Source organism: Myzus persicae, unplaced genomic scaffold, assembly GCF_001856785.1.
Source record: "Myzus persicae strain clone G006 unplaced genomic scaffold, MPER_G0061.0, whole genome shotgun sequence".
NCBI classification, from domain to species: domain Eukaryota; kingdom Metazoa; phylum Arthropoda; class Insecta; order Hemiptera; family Aphididae; genus Myzus; species Myzus persicae.
Window position 1 is genome coordinate 211,736 of NW_019101535.1, and position 19,977 is coordinate 231,712.

Below are 19,977 nucleotides of genomic sequence, written 5' to 3' on the forward strand. Positions count from 1 at the left end.
TGTTATCAAACTGATGTGTTAACAATAGTTTTATCATTAAAAAAAAAAATGTTTTTACTAGGTGTATTCCAGGTCGTTGGCGATGCGACTATGAAAATGACTGTGGTGATAGATCTGATGAAATTGGCTGCTCACCAAGAAATTGTTCAGAATATGAATTTCGGTATTATTAAATATTAAATATTGATCATGCTACTGATGTTGTTATGTTTTTTTTTCATGTTTTTACATTTATAATTGATCTTACTTTTATACTAAGTACAATGCATTATTTCCATTTAACATACTTTTAAAATAATTAACATAATTTTAACTACTTTAACATTATTTTTTAGCATTTTAAACATTGATGATTTTTACAAGTATCATAACATTAGTAGATTTATAGCTTTAAATTTGAATAGTTAAAAAAATCCTATTCCTGTTATCTTTAAATGTTTGGTTTAATTTATTGCTTAATAATTTTGAGCCTTAATAGTATTTTCAATTAACTTGTGATTTTAGATGCTCTGATGGTCGATGTATACCGACTAGTCAAAAATGTGATGGAAAAATTAACTGTTCAGATAATAGTGATGAGGATGAATGTGATTCACGTGTTACTTGTGGTAGTGATGACTTTCACTGTAATGGGTCCTATCATTGTATTTCACCGTATGTTGAACACAATTTATTAATATTTATATTGTTAAATTAGCTATTTAATTACATAAAAAAAATTAATTTGTTTAAGAAAATGGAGGTGTGATGGAGATCAAGACTGCCCTGATGGTTCTGATGAGTGGAATTGTACAGATAAACTTGGAAAAGGATGTTCAATTAGTCGTAATGGTCAATTTGTATGTAAAAATGGTGATTGCATATCACTTGGAAATAGATGTGATGGCGAAGAAGATTGTGCCGATGGCAGTGATGAAAACCGAACTATGTGTGCATTAGTGGCTTGTCCACCTGGAAAATATCGCTGTGACAATCATAATTGTGTATTTAATACAAATGTCTGTGATGGTTTGGATCATTGTGGTGATGGTTCTGATGAAACTAAAACAGCATGTGAGTAGTTATTCTTAGATGAAAAATTGGTGAAAATATTATGTATATTTTTATTTTATGTTACAAAAATGCTAACTACATTTATTATTAAAATATTACGATTTCATTTCTTTTTTCTTTTAAATCATCTTTTCAAGTCATCTTGTCAATCTCTTTAATTCAACTTTGTATTATATTCAATTTTATAGATTTCAATTTTTTAGTTGTGCATTTTTTTTTTGTAATTAGCAGCTTGTTCAAAATTGTGTACTTAAGATATAGAAATATAAAAAAAAATGTTACGTTTTGATTGTTTTGGTTTAGGTGCCAGTGCTAGTGAAATATGCGATTCGAGTAAATTTAGATGTGCAAATGGGCTATGCATTAACCGACATCTTCGTTGTAATGGGTTTTTTGACTGTCCAGATAATTCAGATGAACAGCTATGTAATGTAACCAAAACATCATGTCAATTTGGGACATGTTCTCAGATTTGCGTACCTAAAAAGAACTCCACTCATTCTTGCCATTGTGCCTCTGGTTATAGCGTAACTCTTCCTAATAAATCATGCCAGGCTATTGGTAAGATCAATATTTTGTTCTGTACAACACTAAAAATATTTATGAGATGTATTTAATACTTTGAGTTAAAACATTTATAGGTACTCCAGCATTATTAGTTGTGGCTAACAATGAAGGAGATATTTTCTTCGTTGATCCATACAAATCCCACGAGAACTTATTTAAATTTTCTGCTGTTACAATACCATCTCATAAAATACATTCAATTGATATATTGTGGACAATAAATGCAACATATCTGTTTTGGAGTGATCATAACTCTAAAGCCTTATATTCTACAATTATTGATAAATCAAATCAAACTACCCGTGATGTAAATACTGCCAAAAAAATCGTAAGTTGCTGATTCAATAATTTTATTTCCTGTGCTCTAAATGTTATACTTTATACATGTATAAGGATGTATTTTATTTTATTTAGATTCAAACTATAGGCACTCCTGAAAGTATTGCTATAGATTGGGTTACAAAAAATTTGTATTGGATTGAAACTTCTGACAGGACCAAAGCTATTAAAGTAGCTACACTGGAAGGAAAAAATATTAGAACTTTGGTAAAACTCGAAACAGACCGTAAACCTCAAAATATCGTGTTAGATCCTCAGTCTGGGTATGATTAACATTTAACTGTCATGAAAATTGTTTTTAGGCATGGTTCAAACTTAAGTTATACAAACTCTAACTTTTTTTGAAATTGATTATCTTTAACCCTCTAAAACTTTTGAACTTTGTCATACTTTTAAAAAAATTAATCACTACAAATTTTAAATTATAATACTAGTAAGAGGCTTATAAAAAAAAATTGATCTGCTATCATATTCCAACATTTTTAACTTGATTATACTTTAATATTCAAACTGTTTGAGTTGTTCCATGTCTGAAAATAGCCATCACTTTTTATTACATTTTTATTATCATGTATGTTAATATATTTTCTATTATTTAGGACAATGTATTGGACTGATTTGGGTCGTAAACCACGCATTGAAACATGTTCAATGGATGGTTACAACAGACGAACATTCATTAGTGAGTCTGTTCGTAGTCCTGCAGGTATTACAATTGATTATGCTGCCCGGCGTTTGTATTGGTCAGACACCAAGCCTTACACTATAGAATCTGTTTTATTTGATGGAAAAGGGCGTAAAGTTATACATAAATTTCCCAAAGGTATTGCGTTATTTGTTTTTAATAGTATTGATTAATGATTAGTAATAATGATGTAATTGAACAACTTGTTCAAAAGTATTAAAAATGCTCTAAACTCTCAACTTTTATCAATCAAATTTTGCGATGTAAAATTGTGTTTCATCATATCAAAGAAGTAGAAAAGGAAAATTAAATACTCCAAGTTTTCGCATGCTTAAATTTTAAATTAATTTTTAAGACATGCATATAGGAGTATAGAATTTGTAATAAACTAGTTCTATTGTATTTTTTTTATAGGTAAACATCCAACTAATATTGAGTTATTTGAGGATTCAATTTATGTATCTCTTTTGACAACAATTGTTAAAATTGACAAATTTGAAGATAAGAATATAACTATCTTATCTAAAAATATATTTAGGGCTACAGATTTAGTTATTATGCAAGAGAATAAACATTCAAAAGACTGTAAGTATTTATTTACTTAGTTTTATGTAACTACCTAACATATTTTAATATTTTAGTGAATAACTATTGTGTTATAAATCCATGTCATCATACTGCATTGTGTACTTTAAGTACGAATCCCAAAAATAGAACTTGTTTGTGTGCTGATGGCCAAGTAGAAGTTCCCACATTAATGGTACGGAGTACATAATTATTAATTAACATAAATCTATTAAAAATGTATGTTTTTATTTTTAGAACGACATTCAATGTGTAGATAAGCAAACCCCTCCTTTAATTTGTGATCCACCATGTGATATGGGACAATGTGTATTGAACATGACATCAGCATTAGGTTATTGTAAATGTAATCCATTTTTTGGTGGAAAGACATGTAATGTGTACGAATGTCATAAATACTGTCACAATAAAGCTTCCTGTTATGTATTCCATGAAGAGATACTGGAAGAATACAAACTCAAGGTACTTGTTGTTTTTTTTTTTTTGAAAATGTTATAATAGTACTAAATACCTAATGTAAATATATATATTTTTATTAGTGCCTATGTTCTATTTATTGGACTGGTGATAGATGTGAAATTCCTGTACCTCCAAATGGTTGTTCAAAAAGTCCTTGTTTAAATGGTGGAACTTGTATTGACAATATTTGTGACTGTATGGCTGGCTTTACAGGTTTTTAATTAAAATATATTTATTAAGATCGGTTTAGTTTATATGTGTTCAACTCAAATTATTAATCTCATTACTTTTTTTTTTTGTAATTATCTAATATTTAAAAATGTTAAGGTGAACTTTGTGAAAAATGTGTGAACGTTGATTGTCAAAATGGAGGAGTATGCGTTTTATCTGATTCTGGCCATGGTGAATGTCAGTGTCCCGCTGGATATATGGGCCCCTCATGCACTAAATCAGATTGTGATAACTACTGTATTAAGGTTAGATACTATATAACAATTATTAAGTAAAAATAGTTTTTCTATAATATAATTTTTCTGTTTAGGGAACTTGCTTTTTGGATTCCAATGGTCCTATTTGTAAATGCCACGAAGGATATACTGGCCCGCATTGTGAATATGTTAATTGTGACAATAATAATTGTTTAAATGGCGGTAAGGAGTTACAAAGTATAAGACTTAATTTAGTAGTGTGATGGCTTTTGTGTGATATTATGTATTTCTCCCCAATACTATTTTACTTATTTTATTGTTTTACTGATAAATTTAGATTAATATAAGAAATGATAGGCCTTTTTTTAGTTTCTTCAAAAATACCAATATTTATTAATAAAAATTATATTACTACTAAATGTGCAGTTCCAAAAAAGGATAATAAAAATTCATTATATTGTTAAATTTACTAAAAATTGTTTTGAGAAAATAAGACTGTTGCATTAAGAAACCCACAATTACAAAATTACTAACTTTTTGTATTATAAACATATTTTTTTATACATTTATATTTTTAGGATCGTGTTATATCAATGGCAATTCAACTGCTTGTTTATGTTTACCACAATTCAAAGATCCAACTTGTCGTATTGATATTTGTAACTGTACATGTGATAAAAATGATCACGAGTGTCTTATACATTGTCCTCCTAATCGGAAATATCCTTTATGTGATCAATTAAATACTACTACGAATTTGTGTCATCCAGAAATGTGCAAAAATGGTGGTACTTGTATCATTGTTGATGGACTACCCGCCTGCAGGTAATTAAAAAAAAAAAATAGTTGGTTATTTATTTTATACAAATTAAAATTACTTGTTGATTGTTACCTTTTATTATCTATATAATTTTTTTTTAAATTTTCAACTTAATATTTTAGATGTGTTGGCCTCTGGGGTTCATCTGACTGTAGTAATATAATAGTGGACTCTGGATCTTGTTTGGGTTATTGTTATAATAATGGCACATGTTACATGGAATCAAATTCTGGTATTGATGAACCTAATTGTAAATGTAGTTCAGGGTGGACTGGATCACGGTGCACTGATCGGTTCACTTGTGCAAATTATTGTACAAATGGTGGCACATGTATAGAGCCTGAAGAATCAATGGGGATCTTATCATGCCAGTAATTATAATTTGATATTTATGTTAAAAATGTCATTATTAATATTTTTTAAACTTAAATGTTTTTGTTTAGTTGTCAAAAAGGTTATGTTGGTGATAGATGCCAAACCCAATTAATAGTAGAATATACGTCTTCGGATCATCAAAATAAACACAGTTTAAATGCTTTGTGGGTAATATTCTTAATTATTGCTCTGTCAATTGTCATTACTGCTACTACATATTATTTCACCAAGCTTAGAAGAAGGTGAGTTCTATTGCAAATCTGTTATTAATATATGTACAAATACCATTGCTAACATTTTTTTTGCAGAGGTCGTTCATTTTCACATGTAAGAATGCAAGAAAATGCAGAAGTTAATAACCCAATGTACATACAAGATGATATAGATGATGAAGATGTTCATTTGGACCGTTCTTTTCCATTACAAGAAAAAGTAATATATTATGAGGTATTTGCTGATATATTGTAATATTAATATTTTGAAATTATTGTTTTACAGCCTAGTGGACATTTTGGAAACCCAGTATATGACTCCGTGTACAGTGCTAGTAGTAGTGCATCAGTAACTGGCAGTGAAGAAAGCAAAGGTCTTTTGCAGAGCACTAATTTGACAAATCAAATATTATCACCAGAAAATAGCCATGATGAAACTTAAAATTAAATGACATTCTAATGGTATACTAATTTGAAGAACTTTTTACTGGTATTATAGTTTGTTTCATGAATTTATATAAAACAAATAACTTAAGGAATTTTAATATTTCCTACATAGTTTACTCCCTTTACTTGTATGCAGCTAATTGTAGATTATGATTTTATTTTTTTTTTTTGTGCAGCTATCCCTTATCATTAATACTAGTTCCTATTTCTGTATGAAAAAAATAGCAGTACAACAATGTTTTCCATTAGAGTTGTAACTTTTTAATAAGTATAACGTATGTATAATAAAATTGGTTTTATATCAGTAAATCCATAATGTAGGAGGGTAAAAAATTATATTTGATAATGACAGTTCATGAATTTAGTATGAGGTACTGATCTTTTTTTTTAAATAAAAATGGTCCCTTACATTTTTTTTTGTATCACATATTACCTGAAAATAAGATTTTGTTTTAGAAAGATTTTGCAGAAATCTGACAATGTAGAACTCCAGTTTTTTTAAAAATTGTTTAGAAGTTATTTAGATTTAAGATTCTTTTGTGTTTTATATTAGGTACAGATGTATTACTCGTTATGTGTAAGTTAAAACTTGTTTTTTGTAAAACTCAAACTGGTTTATAAACATTCAAATAATGTTTAATTTATCAATGGACCAGTCAATTTGTGATTTAGTCATAGTACAGTTCTTGTCAATTTGAAATCTGAACAATTAACTTATGTTACCAATCATAACAAATAATCTCATTTAATTTCATTTACTAATTGAAAAGTTATCTTACTGTTGCTTAAATATAGGTAGGTACTAGATATGATTTATAATAATGATCTGGGTAAAACATTAAAATACAAACCATAATATTGTATACTATTTTTTTGAATTAAAATTTACAACATTTTACTGAACCAACATTAAAATAATATATAATTTGATAACATTTTTAATATGAAAGATTTGTTATATATATATGTGATTTTTCATAATACATAATGCTGCAATATGAATTTAAAATTATTATCTCAAAAACTGCTTTAAATAACTAAATTTTATATTTTATGATACATTATTACAACATTTATTGAAGGTGTATTATTGTTTTGTATCCTAAATGTTTTTAGAGTAAAATATTTAACTTTTATTTCCTAATCACCTAATACAATATATTAATAACATAGGTACTTTTGAAAATTATATTGTGTTTTTGGTATTAATTTTTACTATAGCAAAAGCAGATCAAAACATTTAAACATTTATTTTGTGCCAACAGATATCATAATTTGTTTGTAGTATACAATATACATATTATAATCAAGTTAAATTCTATACAAAGACTTTATTTAAATAGACTTTTCGAGTATTGAATTTTTTTTTTTTGTTATACTTACTAAATAACTAAAACAAAAGCTAAGATTTAGTTTATTCTTTTGCTCAAATATCATTTTAGTTTATATTTTTTTTATTATTGATTTAGTCTGTATCGAGAACTAATAGTAATAATCATATTAAACCTTAAGTGCTTCCAATAAATATGGTATTTAAGTATGTTGTTGAACTAAGTAGAATATGTTGTTTAACGCATTTACTGACTAAGAATGAACTATTTAGACCTGGTATAAGAAAATATACCTCCAACCACTGTTCTGTGATTCTTAAATATAATTATTTTTTTGGTGGGTTCAACTTTCCAAGTATATTTAAAGTTCACTGCAATCTTGCCTATTTAGTCTCATTCCAATTATTAGTGTTCTTGCCCATTTTTGCATTCCTTACAGTGATTTATTAATAAATAGTATAATTTATTGTTAAGACAAATTTTACAACTGTGAAATATATTTTTAATTTAATTTTCAATATTATTTTAATTAATGTTTACAGAACAATTACAATTAACCATAATATTTTTTTACTTTAATATACATTTATGTGTATAGTATGAATTGGTTGTGTAATAATGTTAAATTAGACAGTGAAGATCGATAATGAATTTATTTATATACCTGCCTAAGAAAAATATGTTTGGGTACATGTTATTATCTGGATCAATTATCCACGCAACTTGTACTACTATTTGTGATTTCATTTTTCTGATGTTTTTTTTTTTAAATTATTGTTTATTTTTAATTTTATACTTGTATGTAATTTTTGTGAGACTTACATTTTTAAAAATAAATGTGTTAAGACTTTCTACTTTCATTTTATATTACTTCTAATAAGATCAAATAAATGTAAGACTCTGTAAATTATAAAATTTTAAATCTATGTGCCATATTTATAACAAATTGTTGTACCTATTTTATGTTTAAAACTACTTATTTTAATAAATAATAATTACTTGTATTTATTGAGAAATGTCTTCTGTTCAGATCCAAACATGTATAATAAATTTGTATTCCCTTTACATTTTTACTTCCTAGGTATTTGTAGTAGAATTACCAAAATTCCACGACACATAGGGAAGATCTTTATCTGTGTTGTAGCGTTATAATTTTTTTGTGACCAGTAATTTTTAATACCTAATTAAATGAAAAAAACCTAATGTTCTCAAACTAATAACTTCAATTGTTTTTATGCTATCCAAGTAATAAAAACGCTACGACACACTGTTACAGATAAAGTTCTTCCCTATGCGTTATGGGCTTTGGTAATTCTACTATAAATACAGAGGGATCTATAGTTATCCCCAGCAAAACTGTTTTGCTGTGCTGTACATTTGTAAAACGGAGACAACACGTCATGTGGATGTAGCGTCCATTCAAATTATGTGCTATTTCTCTTAAAAACTTTATAAATAACTAGATTATTCTAGATTTTTACAACTGTGCATTATATATAATATAAGGGCTGCTTGCGATCGGTGGTGGTTGTTAAAATAAGCAGATGTACAACAGTTTTTCTGGATGTCGCTTAAGGGCTTGACCGTGTCTGACACGCTGGCCTCTTATTTAAACTAAAAAACATTCAACCCCCCTATTCCCTATATTCCTTTATCCTTCAAATCATAACTCAAAAATCGACACCTTGTCACTCGGACTCGGGTGGGTACGGAAACTTCTGTACTATCTCCGATTCTCGCCGGAGTTCCTCAATGAGCAATATCCGGTTCTATTTAATATTTTCTCAACTGATCAACCAGCCACTCAAAACATATCTGTAGCAGAGTACACATACAATAAAGTTATTTTTACCGCCCACATTGGCCTCGGGCATCGGCCATTTGCTCTAAAAAAAATGGATTCATTTTGGGTACAGCCCATTTGCGCCAAAATAAAAAAGGTATGTTTTTTCAGACGGCCCATTTGCGCCAAATTTACCTGGTATAATTATAATGAAGTAATATATTTTTTCCTCAAATAATAACCAATTAAATAATAATTTATACAATTTTATTTAAATCATAGTTAATTATACGAGTGTTTTTAAAATAATATAAATAATATAAAATATTTTAAATTTTCGTGATATGTAAATATAATTATATTAGATGATTCGTCATAAATAAATAAAAAATCTTCGTTTTTAGAAGTAGTTAATTGTAGATCGTTTAATGCTTTATGCACATCAGATACCGATTTAGGATTCGGAGGGAGAGTTTTTTACGAGCATAGTAAATACTTTTTCGTTTAGCGGATACATCAGATATAGTGAAATGTGTATTAGTTATGTGGTTATTCATTTCAGTTAAAATAATTTTTCTAGGACGAATACTTATGTCTTCGACAGCCACACGCTTGCACGCTGTCGTTACATTTTGTCTTGCAATAGTTGTACATTGTTCGTGATTATGCGAGGAGTCTATAAAATTAAAATTTAAAATCATTTATGATTTGATAACGTATAATTTAAGTGAATTTCGTTAATATTATCAGAGTAATACGAAAAAAAAAAAATAAAAATAAAAATTTTAATAGGTATTGCGAAAACAGTTTATAATTTGTTTTATATATTACGTAGGTAAATTTATAGTAAATTTATATTAAAATTTAACATATTTTATTAAAATAAAAATTAATGTTTGCAACATACCATGCTTTTTAATAATTTTTCCACCTTCAATTAATATTTTTGCTGGACATATTTTAATTAAACAACACCACCGTTCAACATTTTTAGAAGATGTATACGCCAAAAAATACTTATGTCTTATGGCCATTTTCAACAACTATTTTCTTCCCTCTTGTGCTTGTCGTGAACTCCATTCTTACGATTTATAATTCAAATAATTAATTAATTCGAGAATATTATTTAGTGTAACGTAACGAATGTCTGATGAAATCACACTGCGATCGTTCTTTTGACGAATAACGATACCTATATAGTATATATCCGATAACATACACCTTAATAAAACTGATATAAAACTTGTTAGTTTATCTTTCGACGCAATAATATACAAAACTTTAAAATTTATAGACTTATAAAAATAACTTTAATATACGTTATAGATACGACGTCTTTAAAATATAAGAATTAATCAAGTCGTTAATTTAAAATGTTTACACAGGTAAATTGACGCAAGTGATGGGCTGTTGGAAAAAACATACCATTTTTATTTTGGCACAAATGGGCTATACCCAAAACGAATTCATTTTTTTTTTTGGCGCAAATGGGTAACACCCTTGGCCGCAGCCCGCAGTCATAGTATCTGCTGATAACCTCCAAGATCCCCTCAACTCTACTATCCTTTTTGTACACTAAGTGGAAAATCAAAATTAACTGTAGTTCCAAATCATCACACGTACTAATGTACCCTTCTCAAAAGCATTTCTCCTCAGCTAGTTCTAAACAACTCCACTATTTCATCAAATATCCACTACTTGGGTAGGTATGTAAAAACGACCCAACTAGGCTCAACTTATTTCATCCACCTCCCACTTTAAGAATCAATTATTTTCTATTGAGCCTCCCGCATTTATTTAAGCTTATACCATCTGTAGACTCTGATGCGTATACTAAGGGGGGATGTGTGGGTCGGATCACACTTGTTGACATAACGATTTTGATTAAAAATTCTCGTTTTTCCTTAAATTTTGTTTTGTGACTTTATAATATAGCATAAACATGTAGAACATATTAGGTTTTATAATAGTTTAATTTTTAGATTCTGAACTGAACAATTTTTTTTTCTTCCATATGGCATATATTGGTAATAATTTAACAAAACTAAGTAATTAAGTTATCTATGTATATATATATAAAAATGGAGCCAAAAATGTATAACAATTCATCAATTGAGAACGGCCCGGCCGATTTGGCTCAAAATTTTTTTTTTTTAATTGTTCGTAATTATTGCCAGGCTGAGGTTTTAAAAATCCTTTTTTAAAAATTTTTTTGATGATTTATGTTTTGAGTTCCCGAATGTTTTTTCGAATTGAAAAAGCTACAGCAAGCTTTATAGCTTATAAAATTGTTCATAGGTATGACATAATTAATCGTTAAAATGGGGCCTCCGGCCAACACCAAAAAAATGGACCAACATGGAGAAATATGTCGTGTATTGAATATTAGGTATTAATATTATGTTTCACTGTAAAAAGTAAAGTTAAAATATTGTAAAGTGAAAATTTTCGTATCGTTTTTATTCCGTTCGATTTTATTTATAGCTGTAATATTCTCTTTACATAGAACGCAATAGTCGATAGTAGAGATAAAATTTAGGTTTTATCTGTATTAAATATGATTATTCGCTTATTACGACTTCATTTTCCATTTTCCGTTGTTGGCGTTACCAGAAAAACTGCGCGAGTACAATTTTAGTTTATTTTATTTTATTTTACTAATCTAACAAGACAGAATCCTGGATGGTTTAGATTCACAATTGGACCCAGCGAGTTGCTTAAACAGAGATTTTAAGATTTGCGAAGAAAATATTTGTTTATATACGGTTGCAATGGTTATAGGATAAATATAAATATATTTAGTAGAAATGGTTATTTTTTTTTTGTTTATTGGTTGCCTGCAGTGGTTCATCGTGCAGATCAGGTATAAGCATGCATACAATTGAATTTTCGCACATTACCTACCAATTTGGCTGAGTTGCGCTTATAGTCGCTCATTGGCGTGTCCTCAATCAAAATAAAATATATAAAACATATTATTTCATTAATCCACAGCAGATAATTAGCAGAATATACTGCTTGTATTATCACCTTCGAGTCTCATATAGAGTTGGCATTTTTAACGGGCAACAAAGTCCACGGGATCAGCTAGTATAGTATAATATTATAATAAATTACTTAAAATAATAAAATATGAAGCAATATGTGAATTTATTTCCCAATGATTTGTTTTTTTTCTGTCTGTTCTCGCTTTTTGGGGAGGTAAAAAGCTTTTATTTTCAAGTTCGGGGGTGCAAGTTTCTAGAAGCGATGTAGATCTAGTTGGTTTTTAAAGGGGGTCAGAAGTAAAAATTCTCTGCACTTTTCAAAATAACTGAGAGTAATAGGAAAATAGGTAGGTAAGTAATTATAGGTAATAAACTGATGAAGTAAAAACTTTTACGCAAATCCAGTATTTGACAGCATTGTTTTTGTTAATTTGGCATATAACTCAAAAACGAATTACCTTATAGATACTTGACATTACCACCAAACGTTTATATTAGCATCACAGACTAAGATATACTTAGTAAGTGTATTTTATTCTGTGATTAGCATTTTCTATACATGATAAAATAAATCAAAATATGATCCATAGGTTATCTGGATTAATCGGGTCCGAATTTATAGAATAATGGGCTCTGAAGCAAATATTAAAAAAAGAGCCCCGCCAAACATATTAACTTAGGTATCATAAATTTATCTCTTTAAATATTTTTAAATTTAATACGTACAAAAGGTCGGTGTTTTGTTTTGGGACGTTTAGGTAATATACTATAGTATAGTAATATATGGCTGCAACAGGTGTATATTGTATTATACAACTGTTGTCTATTGGTGTAACAAATACCGAACGATAAAACATTACCAATAATCACAACTTTAAATAAAAATATAATACCATCGGTTTTTATGTAGTTATTAATTCCCATAGACTATAGAGATAGGTATAGAGTGAACACTTAATATTGATATCCTATTCTCTCTACATTATTTTTAAAATATAATAACTCGTATATAGTATTTAATCAATGTTAGGGTTAAATAATGTATGTAATTAGATTATATAAAAATCAATATTATATTTCATATATTTTGTGTAAAAACTATAGACAGTTCTTATCGATTATCAACCTTAAGCATCGAGATGTTCACTGTATGACAAAAACATAAATATGTATTTAATATTTTCCATTATAAGTTTTTTCAAATTTTTTTTATTTTTTATGGCATTGAAATATAGAATTCTTAGGTTTTGTCTGATTGCATCATAACAGTGTGGGATGGGAACCTATTGAACTCATCCCTTTACCCATCTACCCCCTCCCTTAGTCCGGCCTGTCGATTTATTGTTGATGTTTTGTAATGATATTAAAAATTCTTCGTTTTTCCTTCTTAAATACGCTCAAATTGTAATCGTTTCTTCTTCTTCACACTAACGTTGAACTCAATTTAGACAGTATCCGAGCCTATTTGCTTCGTGCCTACATTTTAATGAAAATTGAATCACGTCTAGACAAAGAAGTCCAATAATTATAATCCTCAATCCACGATTTATTGACCGTTGACAATTTTAAATTCGAATTCAGACGAAAAAACAGTAGGTGGGTACGCTATTTAATGCAGGACGATTCGATCTCTTCTGTCCGGACGTACGTCGGTGTTGCTAAATTGCCTGTATAAGTCCCCGTGATAGAATTTTGATTGTTAAATGATATTGTTCAAATCACCGACAGTCGAAAAGTCTACCGACGGACACGTCGAGAGAAAAAAGGCAGACGATTTTATCCGAATGTGTCACTTCATACGATTATACCCACATAACCTATACTTATCGTTTGTTTCAGACACTATATGCGTATGATGCGCTGTTTGTTTACAAATTTACAATAATTATTGTTTGTGCTGGCTTGATGCTGGCCGACGACGGTGTTGATAATAATAATAACGACCGTGGGCACGTATAATGACGTGGGTGGGTACCTACCTAAAGTCATCGAGGTCGTCCTCTCGGCGATGGCCGCGAGAATCGTTGAGGTCTCCGGCGGACGGACTCGAAAACGCCACGACCATGTCACCGCATGTCGCACAGGTCATCGGGCGTGATCCTAATAATACTACGCAGCTGCTGCAACGTCGTCTCGTATGCGGGACAAAGCGGGGCCGCCGGGCACCGGTGCAGCGAGCGATGTGGAAAGCGGACACGCGATGACGTCCCTCGCAACTAAAAATATAATAATACACTTATTGCGTTCATCTCGGAGGAATTTAGGTGGTCCCTCCGCCATACCCCCCCCCCTCCCCCCCTATAGCCGATGCTTTGCTGCAGCTCCTGGTATACGTGTCGGCCCCGTGCGGTTTTATTTATAAAATCATAATTAACTATAGCGTAGCATATATTATTACTTTTTTTTGCGTGTATACATACGCTTAATACTTATATATATATATATATATATTATAATATGCGGCGCACGCGCTGGTGAGTGCTTGCGAGTTTGTGTTCACGGTGTGTAGGCACATATACGTATAGTTATATTAGAATATTATTATTGTGTGTGGGCGTTCCTTATTTTTCACCGCGGCGTTTATAATTTTATAAAATATCTTTGGGTGTTGGTATTGGGAAATTCGAATTTCGGGGATGTCCCGTCCTAATTAATTTTTAGTTTTTACCCTTTCAATAGCCCGCGTTTGTTCGAAGTCTGGTCGACAATATATTATAATATTGAATTGCCGGACGAGTGCGTTCTCGCTTCGCACCCTAAACTTTTAAGACATAACACTGACTATTGACCATTGTATTCTAGTATAAATATAAAATGATATAAGTAATTTTTACGACTGTGGATATGGTGGGAAACAGAATTTTATTTAACTTCGATAATACCTGTGCACGACTACGGCTCATTTACGGTCAATAAATTTGAGTAGTGAATTCAGATGCCAAGTAGTGCCGCAATATACAAATAGTAACACGTGTTTAAGTCTTTTTAATTTTCAAAATTGTAAAAATGAATAGTTAGATTGGTATAGGTATTATAGAACTAAGAAAAAAAATAAAAAAATGTATTATATAAATCATTAGTACACTCAATTAAACTTTAAATGTGTAGGTACAAATTAATGTACCTAAAAATATGTAAGCAAAAATAATAAATATATAATAATAACCAAATATTTTTTTGGTATAAGTCATATCAATTTCTAGTGGTAACTTATATTGGGACTTGGAAGTAGCCTTTTAATTAAAGGGATGCATTCGAGCTGCTTTAAAAATATGATGTTTATTTATTGGGGGCGCATTCGGTTGATACCTTATTGTGGAAGTTCTCGGAATATTAAATAAGAGTCATCTCGGGACTCACTCCCCGAATTTCAACCCGACACTGCGAGAAACTTACTCTAGTCGTTGTTGCAGTGGTATTGACATATACCTACTAAGTACTAAGTGTAACATGTTGGTGAGGGATTATAATTTATAGCACACACACACGATGGCTGTATACCTGAAAAGTGACCCGCGTGGGATTTATAACATGTAATTGTGTTTGCATAAAAATACAAAATCAAAAACAATATTTTTTTACTCAAGTTTCATTTCATTTTTGCTAGCAAAACACTTTTCAATCAGAATTTATTATTCAATTTAAATTATGGGTAAATTATTAAACACCGATCTTCATCAATTTTGGTGGAGAATTCTTATTTGGCGGAAGTATAATTGGCAAAGAAATAGTTCTAGCAACTTATACCATTTCGTAAGAATTTGGAAACACTACTTTGTTTCAATTTCCATTCATGAACCAAATGCCCTTTATATCATCGCTGATACCATTTTTGACCATAAACGCATAGGTACCACATATAATCAAAGAAAGAACACCATTTAAACGTGTGCCAAATTAGATTCACCAACGACAGCCATTGACGGTCGGTCATATCCGGCAGATAAATGTTCCATATGATATTTGCTCACAGAAGAAGCACTAAGAGACGTCCACCTACAGGTAACAAATGTGCGCTAAATGCACTGACATCTTAGGGCAATGTTGCACTCAGGGGGGCAACGGGGGCCGTGTCCCCTCGCATGCTTTAGAGTCTAGATGATATACGTTTTAGATTTTTACGTTAAGTACACGTTGTTCATAGGAAAGATAAAATATTTTTTATTTACTAGAAAACTTACCGGAAAACTTGTCGCACACATTGTGGAGTTGCGGTTTGTCATATCATGTACGCCAGCGCGTGGCTACGATGACCTGTCCCACACTACTGTCTACAGTTCCCCTCCTAGATGATGCCCGTCCTAAACTGACGTTCGGCTACAGTTGTCGGTGAACCTCTGGTCACACACGTCCCGGGGGTGCGTTTTATCTCCTGTGACGTATGTGTCAGCCGCCATGAAAATGGCAGCCGATTTGATAGAAAAGTTAGTCGAAAATGTCGCTTAAGGGAACGATTTCTCTCACACTTGTGTCCCCCGGCTTCAGCTACAGGTAGGATCATTCATTGAACATTTGTACGTTGGTTTTAATCCTAAATTTTTGCCGACATTTCACTCGTATTTATAACCTAAATAATATAATGTACCTATTATTGTTGCACCGATTAAGAAGGATAAAAACGACAGAATTAAATTGTTATACAATTTCACGAGTGTAATTCGAAATTATTATTATATCTTTCGTATAATGGTACGTGGTCGCTAGATTATTAATCTTGCGATCGATTAGTATTTATTGTCATCTCGAGGTTTTCTACATAGCTGATAATATTCTGCACTGCATGTATGGGACATACCGTGCGTTCAAGACGTGTGATCAAAGAGCATACCAACTTAGTTACCAAAGTGGTTACATGAGTACCTACCTACACGAAGAAATATTAAAATGTAGTTTCATCACCACTGTGATAGGTGATAACGCAAACGTAAAACAATTCGGAATTCTTTATTACCGTCTACCGGAATCGACAATATTCGGAACCTAATATTATTATTTGCAATTCGTATGCAAGTTCGTTCATTTACATTTCAATATCGCATTGTGAAAAAAAAGGTAAACAGATATTTCTAATATAAAAATAATACAAATTTAAAAAAATAAATAATAAACCATAATTATCGTCTTTGATGTTATAAAAATATATATATATTTAAATATAAATAAATAAAAAAATAACCATTAACCAACAACAAATGTTAATCTAATGAAATCTATGCTAATGGAATAGCTGTGTACTTTACGAATGAAAAATCAAGACATGGACGTATGGTCATCCTTATTTTTGAGTGAAACTTCTTTACAGAGGGTACGAAAAAATAACGACGGTCGGGTACGGTCGGCGCCATGGACCGCCCCTTTTGCATATAAACCTTTGACACTAATGTACTCGAAAACTTCTCTACTGATTATTCTAATTTTATTTTTAAATGGAAGATTTTATCACGGAGAAGGTTTCTATCGCAATATAATTTGTCCAAGTTAATAAACAATTGAGTTATCTATTAAAATTAAAATAAACGCGTACATTATTGTATACCTACATGCATATAAAAAAATAGTAAAAAATAGTCGCTAGCTGAAAATAAAATATAACAATCATACTCGACAATCAAGAATGCTTCCAGGCAGTTGGGCATCGAAGTCGAATGAAAAAAAATATGTGTAATAATTTTGTTTAGCCAAAAATAAAACAATTAATTTTATCTGAAGAACAGAAAGAAAGAAGTTTCACTTCATCCACGAGCGTATACTCGTTTCACGCAAACTTTTTTTCTTAAAGTGGAGCCACAATTCAAACATTTATGTATCATTTTAGTTTGAATAATAAGTCACAACTTAAAAACACTCAAATTATTAGGTAGGAAATTACTAATTACAATGCCTAATCAATAATAATAGTAATACAAAAATGTAGTTTGTAGTTTTGTACATGTCATATAAGTGGCATTGCAGATGCCACTATAGATATTTGTCCTCTGCAAGGAAAATTGAGGAATCATAGATATGTTTTTGGATACAGTGAAATATATTATATAGTAGCAAACTATATTTTGATAGGAATTTAATTCAATTTTTTCCTACTGTCGATTTCATAGGATATGGCTTGCAGGTGCGTTCCTCTTTTACTCCTTATCTACCTCTACTATTTTTTCATCATCTATGTTTTCTCATATAAAATATTGAAAATGTTTGGCTTGGTTTTACTTAGAACATTTTTTTTCAAAAAAAATATTCTATTTTGTAAATTTTCTATTTGTATGAAATACAAAATTATGTGTTGGTTATTATTTATTATGAATTGAAAGTAAAATTGTGTATAACAGTGAGAACCTTAAAATGTATAAAAAAATATAATCACCATTTACTAAAAAAATACAAAAATAAAATAACCAATGACATATTTTGTTAATTATTTATTTTACTATATATTTATATCCCCGGAACATACATTTCAACTTATGACCTTAAAATTTGAAAAATGAATAGGAACTAAAGTTCAAGACGACGCTAGGACGTTACTAGGTTTTAAAGGTTTTAAATTTTTATAATTTTATTCTAACTTTAGACTCTCGTAAGAAAAATAATGTATGGATTTATGCTCATTTTATTTTAAATTTCCATAAATTACAACTTATGAACAACCTTGTATTCAATTGTCAAGTATTTTGACGTAGCAAAAAATTATTTATGAACAATAAGTGGAAAAAAACTAACAAAAATTTACCCTTACCTTCACAATCATTAGTAATCAGATTCAAATAATAGTGTGCACTCTGGAAAATCAGAAAAAATAGCCACTGCCATGCTACAAAGCCGCAGGCGGTACACTTGCATTATACCCTGCACCCCCCGTGCTCACGCCTATGGTTGATTTGCGGTTCTATGGCAATATTCAAAGTGTTATGAAAATCTGTCTCGCATAATTTGGTTAGAGAAAAAAAGTTGTACCTAGCCCAAAAACGTATCTATGTTAAAATATAATAGTATTGAAATTTGAAACTGATTATTTAATTAAAAAATTTGCAAGATTTATAAAAAAAATTGTCCTTATTATAAACCAGTACCTATATCTTTAACGGCCGGCATAACTATAAGTTATGACTATTATGATTTATGGTTATACTCAGTGTAGTAATTCATGATTTTGTTGACTATGTAGTAGACTCGTCCATTATTGTATATTATTTATTTAAGTAGGAAAGATATATATGAATGACCTATTCATGTACCATATAATTGTCTATGGTTTTCTAGCCAGCACCTATTTGTAGCTATTACAGTATTATAAAAACAATGCGGAATGAAAATCCTATACGTTATGATCATGAAGTAATCTCTAGGACCCTAGGGCTTAATAGGGTTTAGCCGCCTAGGCTAACCGTCCTTATTAAACATATCATTTAATTCTATTTATGGTAACCTCCGACTACGTTTTCTAACTTTGAATAGATACACACAGATTATTTAGTATAATCATGTTTTATTTAAATAAATTATTGATTTTTAGGTAATATCTATAAGAAACGTAAAGTAATGAAAACCAGTAGTAACTAGTAATTGTAAAAAAAATGTTCTATTCGTTGTCCTATTATACTCCATATTGTCCATAGCTACCTACTTCTACCTAAATCTAATATTTTGCATAGAGTTCAAAAGATATAATAATATATTCATGATTCTAATCGCTGTATATTATACTGCACATTTATCTATTTTCTACGTATTAGACGTATGCTTTAAAATGTCTCTAAGAGTTCTTTGATAACGTTTTGCTCCGCTTAAACCATCATGTGTATACGTCATAGACAATAATTCATTAATTACATACAAATACGACATACGACATTTCGTCGTAACGAATTAGACGCGAAGTGCCAAAGACTCAAAGAACTGTACGATACAGTAT

The 19,977-nt window shown here is 30.0% G+C and overlaps 1 protein-coding gene across 1 annotated transcript in view; it reads left to right on the top strand.

Moving 5' to 3' along the window:
* Positions 1–6,696, top strand: part of LOC111029444 (low-density lipoprotein receptor-related protein 1) — a 43,797-nt gene extending 37,101 nt beyond the window's left edge. Inside the window, exons 52-69 of the mRNA XM_022308445.1 lie at positions 62–163; positions 505–654; positions 734–1,053; positions 1,357–1,614; positions 1,695–1,948; positions 2,035–2,222; positions 2,559–2,782; positions 3,059–3,229; positions 3,286–3,404; positions 3,467–3,691; positions 3,769–3,901; positions 4,016–4,164; positions 4,230–4,338; positions 4,695–4,941; positions 5,059–5,307; positions 5,380–5,553; positions 5,620–5,743; positions 5,810–6,696. Coding sequence (XP_022164137.1) covers positions 62–163; positions 505–654; positions 734–1,053; positions 1,357–1,614; positions 1,695–1,948; positions 2,035–2,222; positions 2,559–2,782; positions 3,059–3,229; positions 3,286–3,404; positions 3,467–3,691; positions 3,769–3,901; positions 4,016–4,164; positions 4,230–4,338; positions 4,695–4,941; positions 5,059–5,307; positions 5,380–5,553; positions 5,620–5,743; positions 5,810–5,965 — 3,352 coding nt within the window. The 3' untranslated portion in view covers positions 5,966–6,696. The remainder of the gene's footprint in view (positions 1–61; positions 164–504; positions 655–733; positions 1,054–1,356; positions 1,615–1,694; positions 1,949–2,034; positions 2,223–2,558; positions 2,783–3,058; positions 3,230–3,285; positions 3,405–3,466; positions 3,692–3,768; positions 3,902–4,015; positions 4,165–4,229; positions 4,339–4,694; positions 4,942–5,058; positions 5,308–5,379; positions 5,554–5,619; positions 5,744–5,809) is intronic.
* Positions 6,697–19,977: the final 13,281 nt, after the last annotated feature.